The 17,204-nt window shown below is 49.6% G+C and overlaps 1 protein-coding gene across 3 annotated transcripts in view; it reads right to left on the bottom strand.

Moving 5' to 3' along the window:
* Positions 1–430: 430 nt before the first annotated feature.
* Positions 431–17,204, bottom strand: part of USP48 (ubiquitin specific peptidase 48) — a 34,717-nt gene continuing 17,943 nt past the window's right edge. For 2 of the 3 annotated variants that reach the window (XM_063176973.1, XM_063176975.1), the window contains 15 exons: positions 16,218–16,332; positions 15,959–16,089; positions 14,592–14,663; positions 11,745–11,869; positions 11,481–11,603; positions 9,620–9,681; positions 9,049–9,159; positions 8,070–8,188; positions 7,321–7,427; positions 5,421–5,525; positions 4,839–4,994; positions 4,007–4,132; positions 2,253–2,301; positions 2,128–2,154; positions 431–2,031 (listed from right to left, as the gene is read on the bottom strand). In XM_063176973.1, coding sequence (XP_063033043.1) covers positions 2,009–2,031; positions 2,128–2,154; positions 2,253–2,301; positions 4,007–4,132; positions 4,839–4,994; positions 5,421–5,525; positions 7,321–7,427; positions 8,070–8,188; positions 9,049–9,159; positions 9,620–9,681; positions 11,481–11,603; positions 11,745–11,869; positions 14,592–14,663; positions 15,959–16,089; positions 16,218–16,332 — 1,451 coding nt within the window. In that variant the 3' untranslated portion in view covers positions 431–2,008. The remainder of the gene's footprint in view (positions 2,032–2,127; positions 2,155–2,252; positions 2,302–4,006; positions 4,133–4,838; positions 4,995–5,420; positions 5,526–7,320; positions 7,428–8,069; positions 8,189–9,048; positions 9,160–9,619; positions 9,682–11,480; positions 11,604–11,744; positions 11,870–14,591; positions 14,664–15,958; positions 16,090–16,217; positions 16,333–17,204) is intronic. The other variant, XM_063176974.1, reaches the window with a different exon arrangement.

The raw sequence follows: 17,204 nt of genomic DNA, 5'->3' as shown, positions 1-17,204 counted from the left end.
CCATTCCTGGCACCCAGAGTACCCCCCAACCTTAACCCCTCCTCTCCCACAAGCAGGGTGGCCCCATCCCTACCTGGGACCCCCACCCATAACCCCCCCACACCCACAGCCCCCCAACTCCCACCCCATTTCTTAATTCCCATCCCCAGACCCCAGGGCCTCTCTTCGCCCCCCACCTCCAGCACCCATTTGCCTCCCCCAGGGGCTCAGGGACCCCCCCAGGTGGGGACAGGGGTTGATGTGACACAGCCAGAGCCACCAAATGCTGTCCCCAAGCTCCATAAAACCCATTGCAAAGGAGGGGGGGGGGGATTCCTGCTCCAGCAGGGTCCCTCTTGCAGCTCCAAGTGGGATTTATGGGATTAATCACCTCCACCTTGCTCCGGCACCTTGGGCCCACGTGTCTGCACTGCAACGAGGCTGCCACAGCTCCAATGACAACTTTAATCCGATAATATTTGCAAATAACAGACAAACCAGGAACGGGGCCTTGGCTCACACCTTGCACCTGCATCCTCTGCAGGATCCGGCGCTGCCGGAACCGCCACAGCCCTCAGCGCCCCACGGGGCTCCTTCCCACCACAGAGTAAGCTCAAGGAAGAGACTTTTTTTTATATATAACATTAAAAAAATTAACAGCAACTTGAAAAGATGGAATTTCCAAGGAATATGTACACAAGCGAGTGCTTCAGGTTGGGAAGAAAAGCCTCCTGTGGCTTTGGCATGGGATTTGCCATGTCTGTAGCTTGGGAAAGAATCCACGGGTTCAAACTGCCCCAAAATAGCACTTTTTAGGAAATTTAGAGCCCCTCAAATGCTGCTGTTTCACCCTCAAACCTAGCAGGGACAAGGGAGGAAGGCGCTGGGCAAAGAGCAGATGGAATTCTTTGCATATAACACTGGAAATAGAACACTGGAAATCAAAGCTAGTGGGGTTTTGGGCATGGAATTTGTGGCCCACATCCTCTTCTTGCAGCCCAAATTCCTGCAAACCTTGAAAAAATAAAGCTGATGTGATCTCTGCATTGTATTTTTCTGCAGAAACAAAGGAAAAGCTTGGAAAGGAAGAGGATCTCTAATGAAGAGATCTCTTGGCAGTGCCCAGTGTGGATCAGTCTGGAAGTGGGATACTATTTCCTGCTAAATATTAATGTGGAGAAAAGTTTTCTGGGAGATGTTAAAAAAAGAAAAAAAAAAAAAAAAAAAAAAAAGAAAAAAAAAAAAAAAAGAAAAGAAATTAGTGCATTGCTGAAAAAAACGAGGAGAGAGGAGTAACAAAACCTCTTCCCATGGGAAACCCGGCACCCACCCGCAGCCCCTGGCCAGCTCTGCCTGCCCTGAGCCAGGAACGCTCCCAGCAGCGCCAGACTGGAGGAAAATGTTCTCCAGAATCTTTAAAATATCCCAAATTTCTAAAAAAAACCCCACAGTCCCCAGAGCCCAGGTGGTTACTGGATTGTCCAAGGCGTGGAAGTGACAGCGAAGGATGCGGAGAGGGGGCGGCTCCCAGGCCTGGCAGGGCTTTGGGAGGCAGATCCCAGCTTCCATTCTGGGTTAAGAAAATGAAGTTTTGCTGTCTGAGAGCTCTCTAGGCATTCCTCATGAAGTCACAATTCCTGTACTTCCATGCTGGACTGAAAGGGTGGGAGTGGATCAAAGACAGGATTATCCTAAAGAGTTCCTGCAGAGGGATCAGGGTGGGCTGGAGCTACTGCAGCACCATCCCTGTGCCACACACACCAACTGCTGCTGCTCAACTTCCCAACCTTCCTGTTCTTTGTTAAATAAACCCGGGAACGTTGTCCTGAAGCAGGATGTCCTTCAGTGCAATCTGCTTTGACATAAGGCATTTGTTTTGTTTTTTTTCTTTTTGGGGAGCAAACGTCTCACGATGGATTTTTGCCTTCTGGAAGAGTCAAAAAGTACTGTATCCACCTGGTTTTATTCTTTTAATGCCCTACCATGTGACAAATCCTCCTCCCTTCTGGTGGCTCCTCTTGGAAAACCATCAGTGGCCAAGTAAACCAGTCCCTGGGAAGGAAAGACAGCACCAGCAGATGAGGAGGGGAAGGGGATGGGGTGAGATTTATGTGAGGGGACACAAAGGGGAAAAACACCTGGACTCACCTTTAAATCCCTCTTCAGGCATACAAACTGGAGGGAAAGGGAAGGAAGGCATTAGAAGTGGCACAATCCCCACGTTCCACCTTCCCAAACCCAGTCCTTGGGCAGCCCTTGCCCACCCCGCTCACCTTGCATAACGTCGTCCATGGCCGCGTAATCCGCGATGGGCTCGTCAGCCTGGGGAGGAAAGGACAGGACAGGGAATGAACCAGGACAGGGACAGGGAATGAACCAGGACAGAAATCAGGGAATGAACCAGGGAATGGAACAGGACAGGGAGCAGGGAATGGACCAGGACAGGAATCAGGGAATGAACCAGGACAGGAATCAGGGAATGAACCAGGACAGGAATCAGGGAATGGAACAGGACAGGGAGCAGGGAATGGACCAGGGAATGGAACAGGACAGGGAGCAGGGAATGGACCAGGGAATGGAACAGGACAGGAACCAGGGAATGAACCAGGACAGGGAGCAGGGAATGAACCAGGACAGAAATCAGGGAATGAACCAGGACAGGAACCAGGGAATGAACCAGGACAGGGAGCAGGGAATGAACCAGGGAATGAACCAGGACAGGGACAGGGAATGAACCAGGGAATGGACCAGGACAGGGACAGGGAATGAACCAGGACAGGGAATGAACCAGGGAATGGACAAGGGAATGGACCAGGACAAGGACAGGGAATAAACCAGGGAATGAACCAGGACAGAAATCAGGGAATGAACCAGGACAGAAATCAGGGAATCACAGTTCTGCTCAGGTCAGGGAATGGACCAGCACAGGGAGCAGGGAATGAACCAGGGAATCACAGCCCTGCTCAGGAGTGGAGCAGGGAATGAACCCACACAGAAATCAGGGAATGAACCAGGACAGGAACCAGGGAATGAACCGGGACAGAAATCAGGGAATGAACCAGGACACAAATCAGGGAATGAACCAGCTCAAAAACCAGGGAATGAACCAGCACAGGGAGCAGGGAATGAACCAGCACTGGAATCCAGGGAATCACAGCCCTGCTCAGGACAGGGAATGAACCAGGACAGAAATCAGAGAATGAACCAGCACAGAAACCAAGGAATGAACCAGCACAGAAATCAAGGAATGGATCAGAACAGAAAACAGGGAATGAACCAACACAGGGAGCAGGGAATGAAGCAGGACAGAAATCAGGGAACAGCTCTGCTGCCCAAACACTGGGAGCTCCATGCAAAGACTCACTCCCCAATTCAGTTGTGTTTTGGGCTTAGCAGATGTATCAGCTACAAAGTACTCTTGGAAATAAAAGAAGGAGGGTTTTCTCCTCCAAAACAAAGATAAAAAGGATTTGCCTCCTCAAAACCAATTGAAATTAAGGATACTCCTCCTCCAAAACAAGAATAATGAGGATTTTCCTCCCCTAACTCAAAAAAGTTAAGGCTTTTCCTCCTCCTCCAAAACAAAACAAAAGGATATTCCTCTTCCAAAACAAAACAAAAAAAAATCAAGGATCTTCCTCCTCCAGAACAAAAAACCAAACCAAAAAACCCTCAAACAAGGATATTCCTGCTCTGAAAGGATATTCCTCCTCTGAAACAAAATAATGATTTTTTCTTCTCCAAAACAAAAACCAATAGGGATTTTCCTTATTGTTAAAAAAAAATGAAGAATTTTTCTTCCCTAAAACAAAAAAATTAAGGATCTTCCTCCTCCAGAACAAAAAACCAAAATAAAAACTCCTCAAACACCCAAGGATATTTCTCCTCTAAGACAAAATAAAGATTTTTCTTCTCTAAAACAAAAAACAATAGGGATTTTCCTCCCGTAGGACAAAAAAAATTAAGGATTCTCCTCCTCCTCCAAGGAGCTGGCTCCCTTGTCCCCATTTCCACACCCCTGTGGTACCTTGAGCAGGATGACAGACTCAGGGATGACTCCCAGGCTGCCCAGCGTGGCCGTGTCATCACTCAGGATCTTCCCATCCAGGGACAGGTTCTGGTCGAAGGGGGCCACGGAGAAGGCGTGCATGATCTGGGGACACAGGGACACCCCACCCTGGAGCTGCTGCACCTCCCACCCCTGTCAGGACTCAGTGCATCCCTCTGGGTGTCCAGAGTTGCCAAGGACCCCATTGGGGAGCTCAGAGACCCTGGCATGCTGCCCAGAGCACCCAGAGCAGGATTTGATTTTGACCCCTGGAGCAAGTGGCCAACTTTGTATGAGGATCTGAAAGCCACAGAAGTTTAAATATTATAATAATAAATTTATCACAGGGTGAAAATGTAGATTTTAGGATTTTTGGTGTGGAGGTTATAGTTAAGATGGAGGAATTAGGGCGTGTCCAGCCTTTCTTCTTCTTGCTCTCCATTTTCTGCAGTGATGTTGGCACTTTGGGATTGGTTTAGAGTAGAGGTGCACTGTCTAACATAGGTGATGGGTATTGGGAATTAAGTGTAAATATGTTATATATAGTTTGTAGCATAAAAGGACAACACAAAGACTGCCTGTGGCTGCCCTGCTGAGCAGAAAGAAAATTTTATAGGTGAGAATTAATAAACAACCTCAAGACAGAAAAGTGAAGAGTCCAGACTCGTTCCTCAGAGACATCCTGCACATCTTGGGGCAGCAATTAACAACCAAAACCCGAGCCATGCCCAGCTCCTGGGGCACTCAGACCCTTCCCTGCTCCCCCACACTCCTCCCTGTGTGTTTTTGCCTCCCTGAGGGCTGGCCTCACCTGGATTTTCAGCTCTTTCAGGGTCTGGCTGGCTGACACGAGCAGCGCTTTCTCGCCCCGCACCTTGCGGTGCCGTGTGCTTCTCCTGATTCCCTGCTTTTGGTAGGTGATGTAGCTCTGGTGGGACAGCTTCTGGCGTTTTGTGCCACCATTGGCCTGGAGATGAGGCAAAAAACGAGGAGATTGAGGTGTTTGGGGATCAACAGAACCTTCCCAGATCCCAGAGAGTGTTTTGGGCCAACTGGTCATGCAAGGGAAGGCAGAAGCGATGGAAAACCCCCTGAAAGCCAATTGAAGCGTGCAAGTGTGGAGATGACCAAAGGATTTGCTTTCAAACCTCAGTTCCTAGTCCTGATGCCAGTGTGGGGCAGATTTCCACATGCACATGAATCCTTATCCATATTTCATCTCTCCAAACCCAGCACTGGTGTGGTTTGACCACTCAAATGACAATTTAAGACATTTTTTAAGACACTTTTTCACTGCCAGTGAGATGCAGAGGAGGAGGGTGGTGATCCCATCGTGCTGACTCAAGAGGATGATGCAAAAACCAAGGAACCTGATGGGATTTTTCATCTCTACCTGGTTAAAATCAGGATCTTGCTCCCCCTCTGGCTTGTTTTCCTCCCTTTCCTCTTCAGCTTCCGAGCTGCTCACGTTCAGCTCTGGAGCCGCGTCCTTCATTACCTGGAGTCACAAAAATCATTCTCCAACAGCAACCAACAGCACCCACATGGCCTGTCCCACCCTGGCAAACAGCTCCTGGACACCTCTGGGTGCCACCTCCATCCAGAGAGCCCAGAACAACCCTGGGAGCTGCTCCAAGAGCTCTGCAGAGACTCCTCCACCCTCCCCAGCTGTGTGGAAGCTCAGGGGGATTCAGCTCAGGAATCCCCCTCTGTGGAATTGCAGGTGCTTCCTGTCCTCTTTTCCAGGCAAAGCAAATTCTCCTGAGCCCCTGACTGATTCCTTTCCCATCAGCTGCCTGATCCAAGTGTATTACAAAAGCCTCAGCATGGAGAAAGTATTTTCTGTGAATTAAGGCATTTATCTGCTCCTGCAGCAGCCTGGCAGGGACACACAGCACCATTACTTATGGGGCTGGAGGCTGTAAGTAAATGAAATCTAAATAATTTACACAAATACAAAAATAAAAAGGTTGCTCAGGTCAGTGAAAGTCACTCCAGGCATAGATTTGCCTGGATGTAAATTCCCAGCTATGCTGTAGCTGGAACTGGGCTTTTGCAGGAGATGTGGATGCCAAGAGCTCTTTTCTCCATCAATGTATTTGCAATTAACGATGCAATTCCAGTTCCAAACATTCCCCAGAGCCCTCTGAATTCCAGCAATGCCACCCTACAACGATTTGATCTGGATGAGGCTTCCCTCTGCAGCACCATTCACCCCAAGGAAGAACCAGGTGGTGCAGAGGAGGGAGGAAAAGGGGTGAGGGGCTGGGAAACACTCCCTGATTTTGCAAAGCCAGCAGGAAGGGCACAGAGGCTCCCAGTGCTGCTGAGAGTGATGCTGGCCAGCATTCCTGCTGCTTCCCATCCTGCTGAGGCTGCCCTGTTACTGGGGGATCTCGTGGGCACGTTCTCACCCCCTCTCTCCAGCTCCAGCTGCTCCATAAAGAATAGCTGCCTGTTCTTCTGCCAGCCCCACGTGTGAGCACAGCCCTGTCCAGTGCCAGAAAAATACAACACCCAACCCTCTCGTGCAGCAGAGCCAAGAGGATTCAGGCTGGGGATTGAGGCTGAAAGCCCAAGGCTGAGGGCTCCACACGGTGCTGCGTGATCCACATCTCACATCCAAGGCAGGAGCTCATCCAGCCCCCAGCTCCCTGTGCTTCCCTGGGATTGCCAGTGAGGGGGAAATCAAGGAAAAGGTAAAAAAGATGGTTTTCATCTGAGCTTGCCCACCCTTGGCTCCCTTCTTAAGAGCCCTAAGGAATGGGGTTTACCAGAACCAGCTTTGGGTACTTGGAAAACCAGTTCTAGAGCTGATCCTGACACTTAAGACCAGTAAAAGCAAAATTTACAGCTTCAGGGGATCCTGAGAATCATCTCCAAGTTCATTGTCTCACCAGCACTGAGGGGAAGAGCTCATTTCTATCCAGGAATTAAAATGTCACTTGAGCAAGAAGAAAGGAAATGACAAATATTGGAGGGGGAGGAGAGCAGGTACAGCTTGGGGACACAGCTAAGACAGAGAAAACAGCTGGGAGCATCCCTGAAAACACAAAGGATTTGGTTTGGCAAAAGGCAGCCTCGAGGAGATGGAATTTTCAGAGTCACAATTTGCTGGTTTTCCCAGTTTGCTGGTTTTGCCAAAGCTGCCTGGAGCTGCAGAGCTGGAGATTCTGCCCTCACCACCACCACCACAGAGCAGCAGCATCCCTGGGGACACAGGAGCTGTGCCAGCCCCCTGGGGACATTCCTGGAGCCTGGCTGAGCAGGGATGAGGGACAATCCCTCCCTACCTTTTTGTTGTCCACCACCTTGTGGATGTAGATGGTGGCCTGGGTGTACTCGCGCAGGTCCCGCTGCTGCTGGCACAGGAGCCCCTCCCGGCACTCGGGGCACAGCTCTGGGCAAACACCAAGGACAAAACAGACAACATCTCACTGCTGCAGCTCCTCAGAGCCCTCAGTGCTAACTGAGAGTAGCTACACCAAATCCCAGAGTGGTTGGGGTGGGAGAGACCTTCAGGATCTCCTTCACCCCCTGCCAGGGGCAGGGACACCTTCCACTAGCCCAGATTGCTCCAGGCCTTGGACACTTCCAGGGATCCAGGGGCAGCCACAGCTGCTCTGGGCACCCTGTGCCAGGGACTGCCCACTCTCACAGCAAAGAATTTCACTGCAATACCCCATCTAACCCCATCCTCTGGCTGTGGGAAGACATTTCCTGTGCACTCTCCCTCCAGGCCCTCATCCCACATCCCTCTGCAGCTCTCCTGGAGCCCCTTTACACCCAGGAAGGGGCTCTGAGGCCTCCCTGGAGCCTTCTCTTCTCCAGACTGAGCACCCCCCAGCTCTCCCAGCCTGGCTCCAGAGCAGAGAGGCTCCAGCCTGTGGACTTGCTCCAATGGCTCCACATCCTTCCTGTGCTTAAAACTCCAGAACTGGACACAGCATTGCAGGGGGGACCCTGCCAAGCTCTGTGTGTCCCAGTGCCCCCCTGGGACAGAAGTTTCCAGCCCTGGGAGCCCTTGCCAGGGGTCACTCACGGGGCTCGGAGGCGTAGCGGGCGCCCTCGGCCGTCTGGCTCCGGGTGATTTTGATGACGTGATCCACGACAAAGAGCTTTTGGATCCTCTCCCACTCACTGGGCCATATCAGAGCTATACTGTGCAAAGGAACAGGCAGGTGCTTTAGGACATTGGAAAAGCCAAGCCCTAAACTCACAAAAAAATCCCTCCCCTCTTTTGGCTTGTTGATCTGTCAATGAAAGAAAAACTGCAAAATCCGCCCAAAACGCAGCTCCACGGGAGGGCTGCACAGCCAGATAACAGCAGCCTGTGATTAGTGACACTGCTGTGCTCCTGTCGTGCCAGAGGGAGGGATGGAGGAGGAAAGGAGTGGAAGATTTCCTACTTTTAGTGCTGCATCACTGCAGAAGCAAAGCTGTGGAGCATGAAGTCCAGCCCTGCAGCCAGCACTCCAGGGGGGAAAGGCTCACGGAAAGCAAATTGTAAGGAAGCAGAATGTTTCTGCATCCTGGCCAAATCTAGAGTGGTTATTGTCAGGAACAAACCAAGCTGAAGGAAGCTCTATTTTCCTGACCCTGCATCCTTGGACAAGTCTTGCCTTGCAGGAAGGCTGGGGTGGCTCTGAGGGAAAGGATTACTCCTCATCTTGCTGTGGCTCAGCAGCAGGAGCGTTCCTTTGGGAATGTTCTCCCGAGGCTCAAGGAAAGGTCAAAAAAACCCACCCCACACTCCAAAGGTGAAAAAGATTGTTTTCATCTGAGCTTGCCCACCCTTGGCTCCCTTCTTAAGAGCCCTAAAGAGGGGGGTTTAACAGAACCAGCTTTGGGTACTTGGAAAACCAGTTCTAAAGCTGATCCTGACACTTAAGACCAGTAAAAGCAAAATTCACGGCTTCAGGGGATCCTGAGAATCATCTCCACGTTCATTGTCTCACCAGCACTGAGGGGAAGAGCTCATTCCTATCCAAAAGGAGAGTGTGTGAAGGGAAGGAACTCACTGTTTGGAGTCTTCTTTGGTCATGGAAGCAAAGGTGAACATGAGCCCCCCGTGGGGACAGAGCAGGACACTGTTTGCTATGGAGGACACGGGGCTGCAGCGCGTCGGCCTCCTGCAAAAGGGAGGAGGTTTGGAAAGCTGGATCAGGTTATCCCACCAAAACCCCCACAGTTCTTCAGGAAAACAGGAAGAAAACACAGGTGAGTATTTACACAAGGCATTCCAACAAGGAATAGTAGCTATGAGTGATGAGGAAATCAGATCTGCGTTCCTCTGTGGTGCAGAATGACTCTGACCAGCAGAGATTTCCATCTCCAGCCCCAGCGGTGACCTCTGGGATACAGCTCCAGACAGATGAAAAAACTAATCAGGTTACCAGCTTATCTGACCATCTGGTTAACACACAGCAAACAAGGAAATTCAGAGTCTTACACTGCATTACAACTGATACAAGTCCTGCAAAAACCAGCTTCACTCTTTCCATGAGCTCACTGTGCTGCCAGTCAGAAGCAAAACATCTACAGCCCCCAAAATGAGAGATAAAAAGCACCAAAACCCTCCAGCCAAGTTACCTGACAAATTTCCTCCATTCTTCTACAAAGAACTGCGAAACAATATACAGCTCATCAGTCTCCTGGGGGAAAAGAGGAGGGAAAAGGATCTTTTTAATGAACCCAAAAATGACTGTTGGGTTTTTCGGCAGCGCTCGCTCCCTTCGAGACCTCAGTGCTGCTTTACCATGACAACTCCATCCAAGTGGGCTGAGAAAGCCAAGCAAAATAATTTGGGATCAGGTACTAAGCACTGCCATTGCTAATCCTGTGTTTATTATGAAGTTACTTGAGCTTTTGATCCAATTACTTTCAATTCCCAGTGGGAAAGGGCATTTCCCTGGAGCAGCCAGGACTCCCCAGTGTGGTTCCTCTTGCTGGGGGCTCAGTGTTCAGAGCTGGTGAACCCCTCACTCCCACAGGGTGAGTCCACCCCAACATCCCTCAATTGCTTCCAACATCAAAATTCATAAGTTTTTCCTTTTGGTAGCAGCAGGGGTGCAAAATCACAGCTGTGCACCAAATGAGACAGCGTTTTGGGGGTAATCTGTGGGGTTTTGTCCCAATCTTTCCTTAAATTGTTTGCTCCTGGACAAGAAAGCACCCTGCCCCCAAGAGCTGGGTGACAAAATTATTTCCATGCTCTAATTTATCCTCACCCCTTTCCCAAAGGCAGATTTAAGGACTTGCTCCATCTTTCTGTAGGAAAACTCAGCACACCCAAGGAATATTTATACACACAAACATATATATACACTTCTTAATTTCCCTTCATCTCTTGATTTCTGCTGGTTTTCCCCCCCAAACCTCAACTTCTTTGGATCAGGAGAACTCCAAAGGCTTGAGGGGAAAATCCTCAGCTCTCTTCTATGAGGCTGCCTTGGGAAATTAAAAGGGAAAGGAGGATAAAAAGGGAAAGGAGGATAAAAAGGGAAAGGAGGATCTAACCCTGCTTGTGGAGACCCTTCTATGTCTGACCCACAGTGATGAGCTCCAACTTTCTCCAGCTCCAAAAGCAAATCCAATCACATACAACCTTAACCACCTACACTGGCAGGACCTGGAGCTCTCCAGCTCAGCATGAAAGGAAAACTCCTTTTAAACCATTCTGGGTCTCCTTGGTTTTGAGCCATGGATCTGTGTTGCCCCAGTTTTTATTCCCAGCTGGAGCAGTGAGGGATGGAGGCAGACACCTGCCAATGCACCTTGGCAGGGTTTTAGAGTCAGCCATTAATCAGCACCACTCCCAGGAGCCAAGGACTGGAGCCAACAGCTCATTCTGAGCACCTCAAACCTCCAAAAATTCCTGGAGAAGCTGCTAGGAGAGGGTTTGTACAGCCATTGCTGCTCTTTGGAGGGCTTCAGCATTTTGGGAAGCTCCCTGAGCTTTTGAGACACAGGATGATGCTGGAGCACACCTGAATTTTGCCCAAGCAGCAGCAAAAGGTGGTGGTGGGGTGAAGTTCAGGTGTGTTCCAGCACCCTCCTGCTCATGGGAGAGCTGTGGGAAGTGGCTGTGCTGTTTCCTCTTTCCAGGGATGGATACAACCATGTCACTGACATCTCCCTGACTGTGGGCCAGCCACAGCTCCTCATCCCCCTGGCTCTGCAGGGCTTTGTGCCAGCACAGCTAATCCAGGCCAGTCACACCTCAGCACAGCACCCCTGAGAGCTCTGTTGGCATGCACAGAGTGAATGGTTTGGGATCTCCTGGTTTGGGATCTCCTTCCATCATCCCAGGTGCTCCAAGCCCGTCCAACCTGGCCCTGGGCACCTCCAGGGATGGGGCAGCCACAGCTGCTCTGGGCAGGAGAGGGATTAAAGCCAACAAAAACCTCTCCCAAGCTTGTCTGCATCCCCTGATCCCCCTCCTGATCCCTACCTGAGGCCAGCTGCCCAGGCAAGGCCTGCATTTATCATGGAACAGGTTCTGCAGAGAAGTCTTCTGCTCACTGGCCATCATCTTATGCAGAGCTTCATTTTCCTCCCCTTCACGCTCCAAAATCTGCAGGAAACAGTGAATTACACCCCAGCTCCCACTAAAGGTGACTTTATCCTCCTCCATGGCACAGGGTTGTGTGAAAAAGGAAAACCAGAAATACAAGCAGTATTTACAGTCAACAAAAAGGGAGTATTTGGCAAATACCTTGCACTGGGAACAGCACTCTTTGTTGTTTGGGAATTCAGGGGCTTTTGGAAAATATTGCTTGAGTTTCTCCCAGGCTTCCTTGGAAACCACCCTCCGTTCATTCTCAGAGATGCACAGGTCACCTGCAGGGAGAGAATCAAGGAAAAGCTTTGATCACAACATGCTCAGGAATGTTTTTGCAGCCCTTGATTGAAGAGATTACAAGGAACAAATGTGGGGAAGAAATCCACACCACGTCAGCAAAAACCAGTAAAGTCACCTTCAACTCCTTCCTTGCTTCCTTTAGACAGAGAATTAAAAAAATAATAATAATATGACTTTAATTTACAAAAATGCTCTCTAGATTTCCAAGACCATGGCCTAAGCAGCTGATCAAACACAAGGAGGGATGTGGGGAAAAGGCAAAGGGTTTCTGTTTTCTGATCCTGGCTATCCACAGCTACATCCTCATGGTGACACCATTGCTGAGCCCCAGGATAATAACTCTGAGTTCCATGAAACCAGGTGCCTTCCACATCCTTGAAAACCCCAAACTCCCACTGCAGAACCTCAACACAGTTCCATGTGCCCCATCCAAGCACATTCCCAAAAAGGGAAGATTTTGCACCCTAAATCTGCTCTGGGGAATGAACGGATGTGAAGATACCAAGCAAGATTTACCAGCTACCCCCCACAGAACACTTATTTATCCATCCTGATATCAGGATTATCTTTCCTGTTGCTCAGGCAGCTCCAGGAGCCCAAGAAGGATTTCCAGGAGCCATTTGTGCCTGCAGTCTCAGGGGTGGGAGCAGAAGGCACACTCAGGCACTGGGACACCACGTGCACAAGGACGACACGTGCTGGCCGGATAAACAAGGCTTGGAAAAACGGGAGAAGGCTCTGGGATCTGACCAGCTGCCCACTCACAGGGCTGCTGATGGCCAAGGGGAAAAAACACAAGCTCATCTCCCTTGGAGACAGCAGCTGGGAAGTCTCTGTGCAGGGAGGAACACGGGGAGCAGCCATTGCGACACCGGGATGCGAAGAGGATTTGGGAATATCAATGAAGAGGGAAGGAAAACAGCAACTGTGCTGTCCAAAGGGCACAATCCCTTATTATCTGCTTTTCTATGGCCTGGAGAGCTGCAGAGACAGGAGAGGAACTCCTTCCTCCCCACCCTCAGGCAGCTCTTTAACATGACAAGCAGCTCCTCAGGCCCACGACTCCCTCCAGCCGTGCCTGGAATTTGGCCAGCCCTGAGGAGGAGAAAATAGCAATGCTCCCCTCCTGCTTTTCCTCTAATAAACAAAGGTCAGGCCTCCATGCAGCACTTGGCCACTTGAGTTTCATCCAACGAGGCCAAATGGCTCCAGAGGCTGGCCCAGGATGCTGCCCAGAGCCAGCAAGGATGGGCAAAGAAAGGAGCTTGTACAAATAAGAGCCTTGACACCACATGATTAATGGAAACAGATTAATATGGTGAGTGAAAGAGGTGGAGAAATCAGCTCTGGGTCTGCAGGGCACAAGTGTTTTGCCATCTGGAAGACGAACTCAACCACTGCTGACCCTGCTTCCCACTCCCACCATCCCACAGGGACATGTTTTGGGCACTGACATCAAAGAAGGCTTAACTTGGTATCTGGAAAAAATTCCCTGGGATCAGGCAGCTACTGGAGAGCGAGGCATTGCAGCAGGGATGCAGAGGGAGCTGTGAAGGGAACGCCCGGGTGGCATTCCTGGAGGCCAGCCAGCCCTCCCAGATCCAGCACAGCCTTTTCCAAAGCCTCCATGGAGGCAGGAACCTCCTCCACCACAAAATTAAGGCCGTAGGAACAAGACTAGAGATTTGCTGATCCGCTGCAGAGGGAGTTTTTCAAGGTGGAAAGCTTGTTTTCCATGAGTAATCAGAGGTTAACTCAAGACAACAAATCCTGCCCTGCCAGCAGCCCCCTTATTTAGTATTATTTATTCTGCTATGACCCCAAGTCACAGATCAACCAGCAATTTAACACCATACATTTTCCAAAGGCCTGTTGGCCTATTTTTTTATCGTGTCTGGCTCCCTAAATGTTCCATCCCCACGCTCCATGCTTTTATTGAACAGCAGCAGCCCCGAGGCAAAGGGAAATGCAGCGTTCAAGGCACTGAGTAACAGCTAAAATCGTGACAAGTGCTCAAACACTCTGCTTGAAAATGAGATTTCTCAAGCCTTACTCCAGGTTCTTGACTACCTCTGATGACAGGAGATGTGTGGCTAATTTATGCCATTTTTCCTTCAGTCTGAGGTAAGATGGAGCCTCTCCACAAACTGATGCCTGCCAACAGGAGTTTAAGTAAAACTGGGTTTTATGGCTGGGAATAAAGTGAGATTAAAACAACGGGGTAGCCAAGGATGCAGCTAATGAGGCATCACTTACAAAACAACTTACAGGAGGTCAAAAGCTTCTGTAAACAAACACCAAAGCACAGCAGGTTGGGAAATCGATATCCAGGAGTGGTCCTGGCCCAGGTGCTGGGTGAGTGCTCCCGATTTAATGTAAACCAGGATGTTAAACAGATACTCTCAGCTCCCACCTGCACTGATTTACATCCCCTCTTCTTCTCTTACTGTTTTTAGAGCTTCGGTGCTGCCCATGCAAGGATGGGAACTCAGCATCTGACAGCTCTGCTTGGCTGAGTCCTTACAGAGTCTGCCTGCAAGGAAAACTTTTGAGGCAAGAAACACCAGGAAAATGAGAATTAAGCACTCTTGGGCAGTGATTCCTCAAGCTGGCCAGAGATGGAGCAAAGGCTACAAGGTTAATGTGGGCAGCAGTGGGCAACAACGGGGATATTCAGCTCCATCCCCCGGAGAGACTCACCATGAGGGCAAACGATGTCTTCATTAAAATTTAACTCCTCTTCCTCCTCCCTCTTCTCTTCATTTGATTCATCTAATTAAAAAAAAAAAATAATACAAGAGGATTGCACAGAGCTGCTCTCCCAAGGAAAAGAATTCTTACAGGGAAAGGAGCACGGTCGCCTTTCAAATTACAGCAAACCCCCTCACCCAAGGGAAAATTTGGAAGGAAATTTGTTATTCTCCGATGTCTTGGCCTGTGGGCAGGCGGGATTACAGCCCCCAGGTCACGTAGGAGGGCTTTGAAGTGCACGGAGCACAAGCCAGGCCTTTGTGAGATTACAAAGGATGCATTTGTTAGGGCTGGAACACCGCAGGGGTTCCCTGCTCCCAGACATCTCCGAGTTTAACCTAAACACGAGCCTAGGTAAGAGCAAAAGGAGCAGAATTCCTGGCAAAATTCCTGATCTAAACCAGATGCTGCCTGACAAACTGAGGGGGAGCCTGCCAGGGGGCTGACAAGCCCTACATCAGTCTCTAAATTAGTTAAAGTCAAGCGTTGGCCACTGAATGGAGCATCATCGAGACAATGACGTGTCAGCAAGAGCCTCTAACGAGCTGCCTAATGAGCAACTTGGCTTGTGAGTAATTCAAATGCACTACCGGGAGTTGCAACCTGTTGTGAATCGAAGTCACCCCGAGGAAGGATGAGTGGTAACTCAGAAATGCCCTTTTCTCCATGAGTGCTCCTTATCAGGGGGGCTGAGGTGCCCTCCAGTCCAAGATCAATGCCCTGAGCCATCATTCCCACTTCCATTCCAGCAAGCTTCTTACCCAGTTCAAAGGAGCTCAAGAAAATACGATTTTCAACGATTTAAAGAGCAGAAGGCAAATAAAACCTCCATCTACTCTCATGATATGGGCACAGAATGGAGTGCACTTCATGATTTTTGATCCCAGGCTGTGTTTTCCCAGTGCTGCTGCATCAGCTGTGCTGTTTTATCCCTCAACCTTCACAATAAACATCATCATCATCCCTTCCCCAAGGTAATTTTCACGTTTCTTCCTTCCCCGTGCTCTCTCATTCAAGAGAAAAGTGGATAAAAAGATCATGTGTCTGGGGTGGTAATTTCACACAGCTTTGTAAAACCACTTATCACCTCATCTCCCTCTCCAGCATGAAGATCACCCCGCAGTTTTCAAGATTAGCAAAGAAAAAGCTCCTTAAATGAAGGCCTTTTTTTAATTTATTATCATTTCCTCCCTACTCATACAAGGGGAACAAAACAGCTACAGAAACCTCCGACGTGTTTATTTGTTAGCAGGGATAAGGCAGAGCTGGTAGCTCTCTACAGCAGCAGAAATTAGGAGGAAATCAGGAGTAAGTACCTTTGTTTTGTGCATTTCCATTCATTTTTCCATTACTGTGCTCTGCATCTTCATCTTGCTCATTTAATTGCTCCAGAGCCAGCTGACGCCAGCTCCTCAAGGAGGCTTTGCCAACCCAAAACCCATCGGTCCTGCAGGGAGACAAGCAAATGTGTGGCACCCCAAAACCACAGCTCCCTTCTTCAGAGCCCAAACAGGGAATTTTTTTAGGAAAAAGCTGTTTAAACACTTCTAAAAAGCATGTTTGGGACTTCCATACCCTTTGACTGTCATCTTCAGCAGGTTGGTGACTGTTTTGTAGTCCTCGTTCAGCTGGTTCTTCAGCCTCAGGATTCGACACCTTTCCACCACACAGTCCTTGCAAAGTGCTTTGACTGGGGTGGGAGGGAAAAGAAAAACAGGTTTTTACATTATTAATTGCATGGTTTATTGCACAGGTCGTTTCCTGCTGGTTTGAAGGCCCTCAGATAGGTGTGTACCAACTATCCTGCCTGAGGATGGGTGATTTCATGTGTAAATGAGGAAATCCTGGGGGTTACAGCCCCATCAGGCCACGTTTGAAGCTTAAAGAAGCATAAAATACTTCAAATGAGCTGTGATCTGTTCCACTGCTTCACAGATCTGCTCTCCCAGCTCCTGCAGTCACAGGGAGCCAGGGCAGCCCAGCACCCAGCCACAGGAGGCAGGAAATGCCAGGAAAACAAACCAACACCTGCATTGTGGCACTTTTGACAGCTCAATCCAGAAAATCCACCCTCCTGCAAGGCTGGAGGACCAAGGGAGTGGAAATCCTTTAGCTGGGTGTGGATTTAGATTTGCATCCTGGAGCAAGAGGAGAAGTGAAGCAGCGTGTCCATCCATCCTTTTATCCATCCCTCCCTCCCTGCCAGCCATACTCAACCCACAACCCTCCAGGCAATCCTTCCACTTGACTAATAAACCTTGCCCTGTTTTTCCCCACAAAGGCTGCCTGCGTCACAAGCAGTTTCTTCCCTACAAGCTCCCAGTAGGAGCTGAGCTAATTTGGTCTCAGTGGGAGTTACTGAGCAACTTCCTAAAAGGAATGAAACCTGGGGCTTGATGAGGGGATGTCCAAAGCCTGGAGGGGCTGGGCTGACCCTGAAATGCAGAATGGGTGGTAGATGCAGGAGCAGGCTAACAGGTAAGTGCTTCCTTGGATGAGGTGACAGACAGGAAGGGATATTTTTGGCCTAATATTTCGTAAAACCCAGCCCACACACAGGAG

The sequence above is a fragment of the Melospiza melodia genome, chromosome 26, assembly GCF_035770615.1.
Source record: "Melospiza melodia melodia isolate bMelMel2 chromosome 26, bMelMel2.pri, whole genome shotgun sequence".
In the NCBI taxonomy this organism is placed as follows: Eukaryota; Metazoa; Chordata; class Aves; order Passeriformes; family Passerellidae; genus Melospiza; species Melospiza melodia.
Note: the sequence above shows the minus strand (reverse complement) of the source record. Positions and strands in the feature narration are given on the sequence as shown.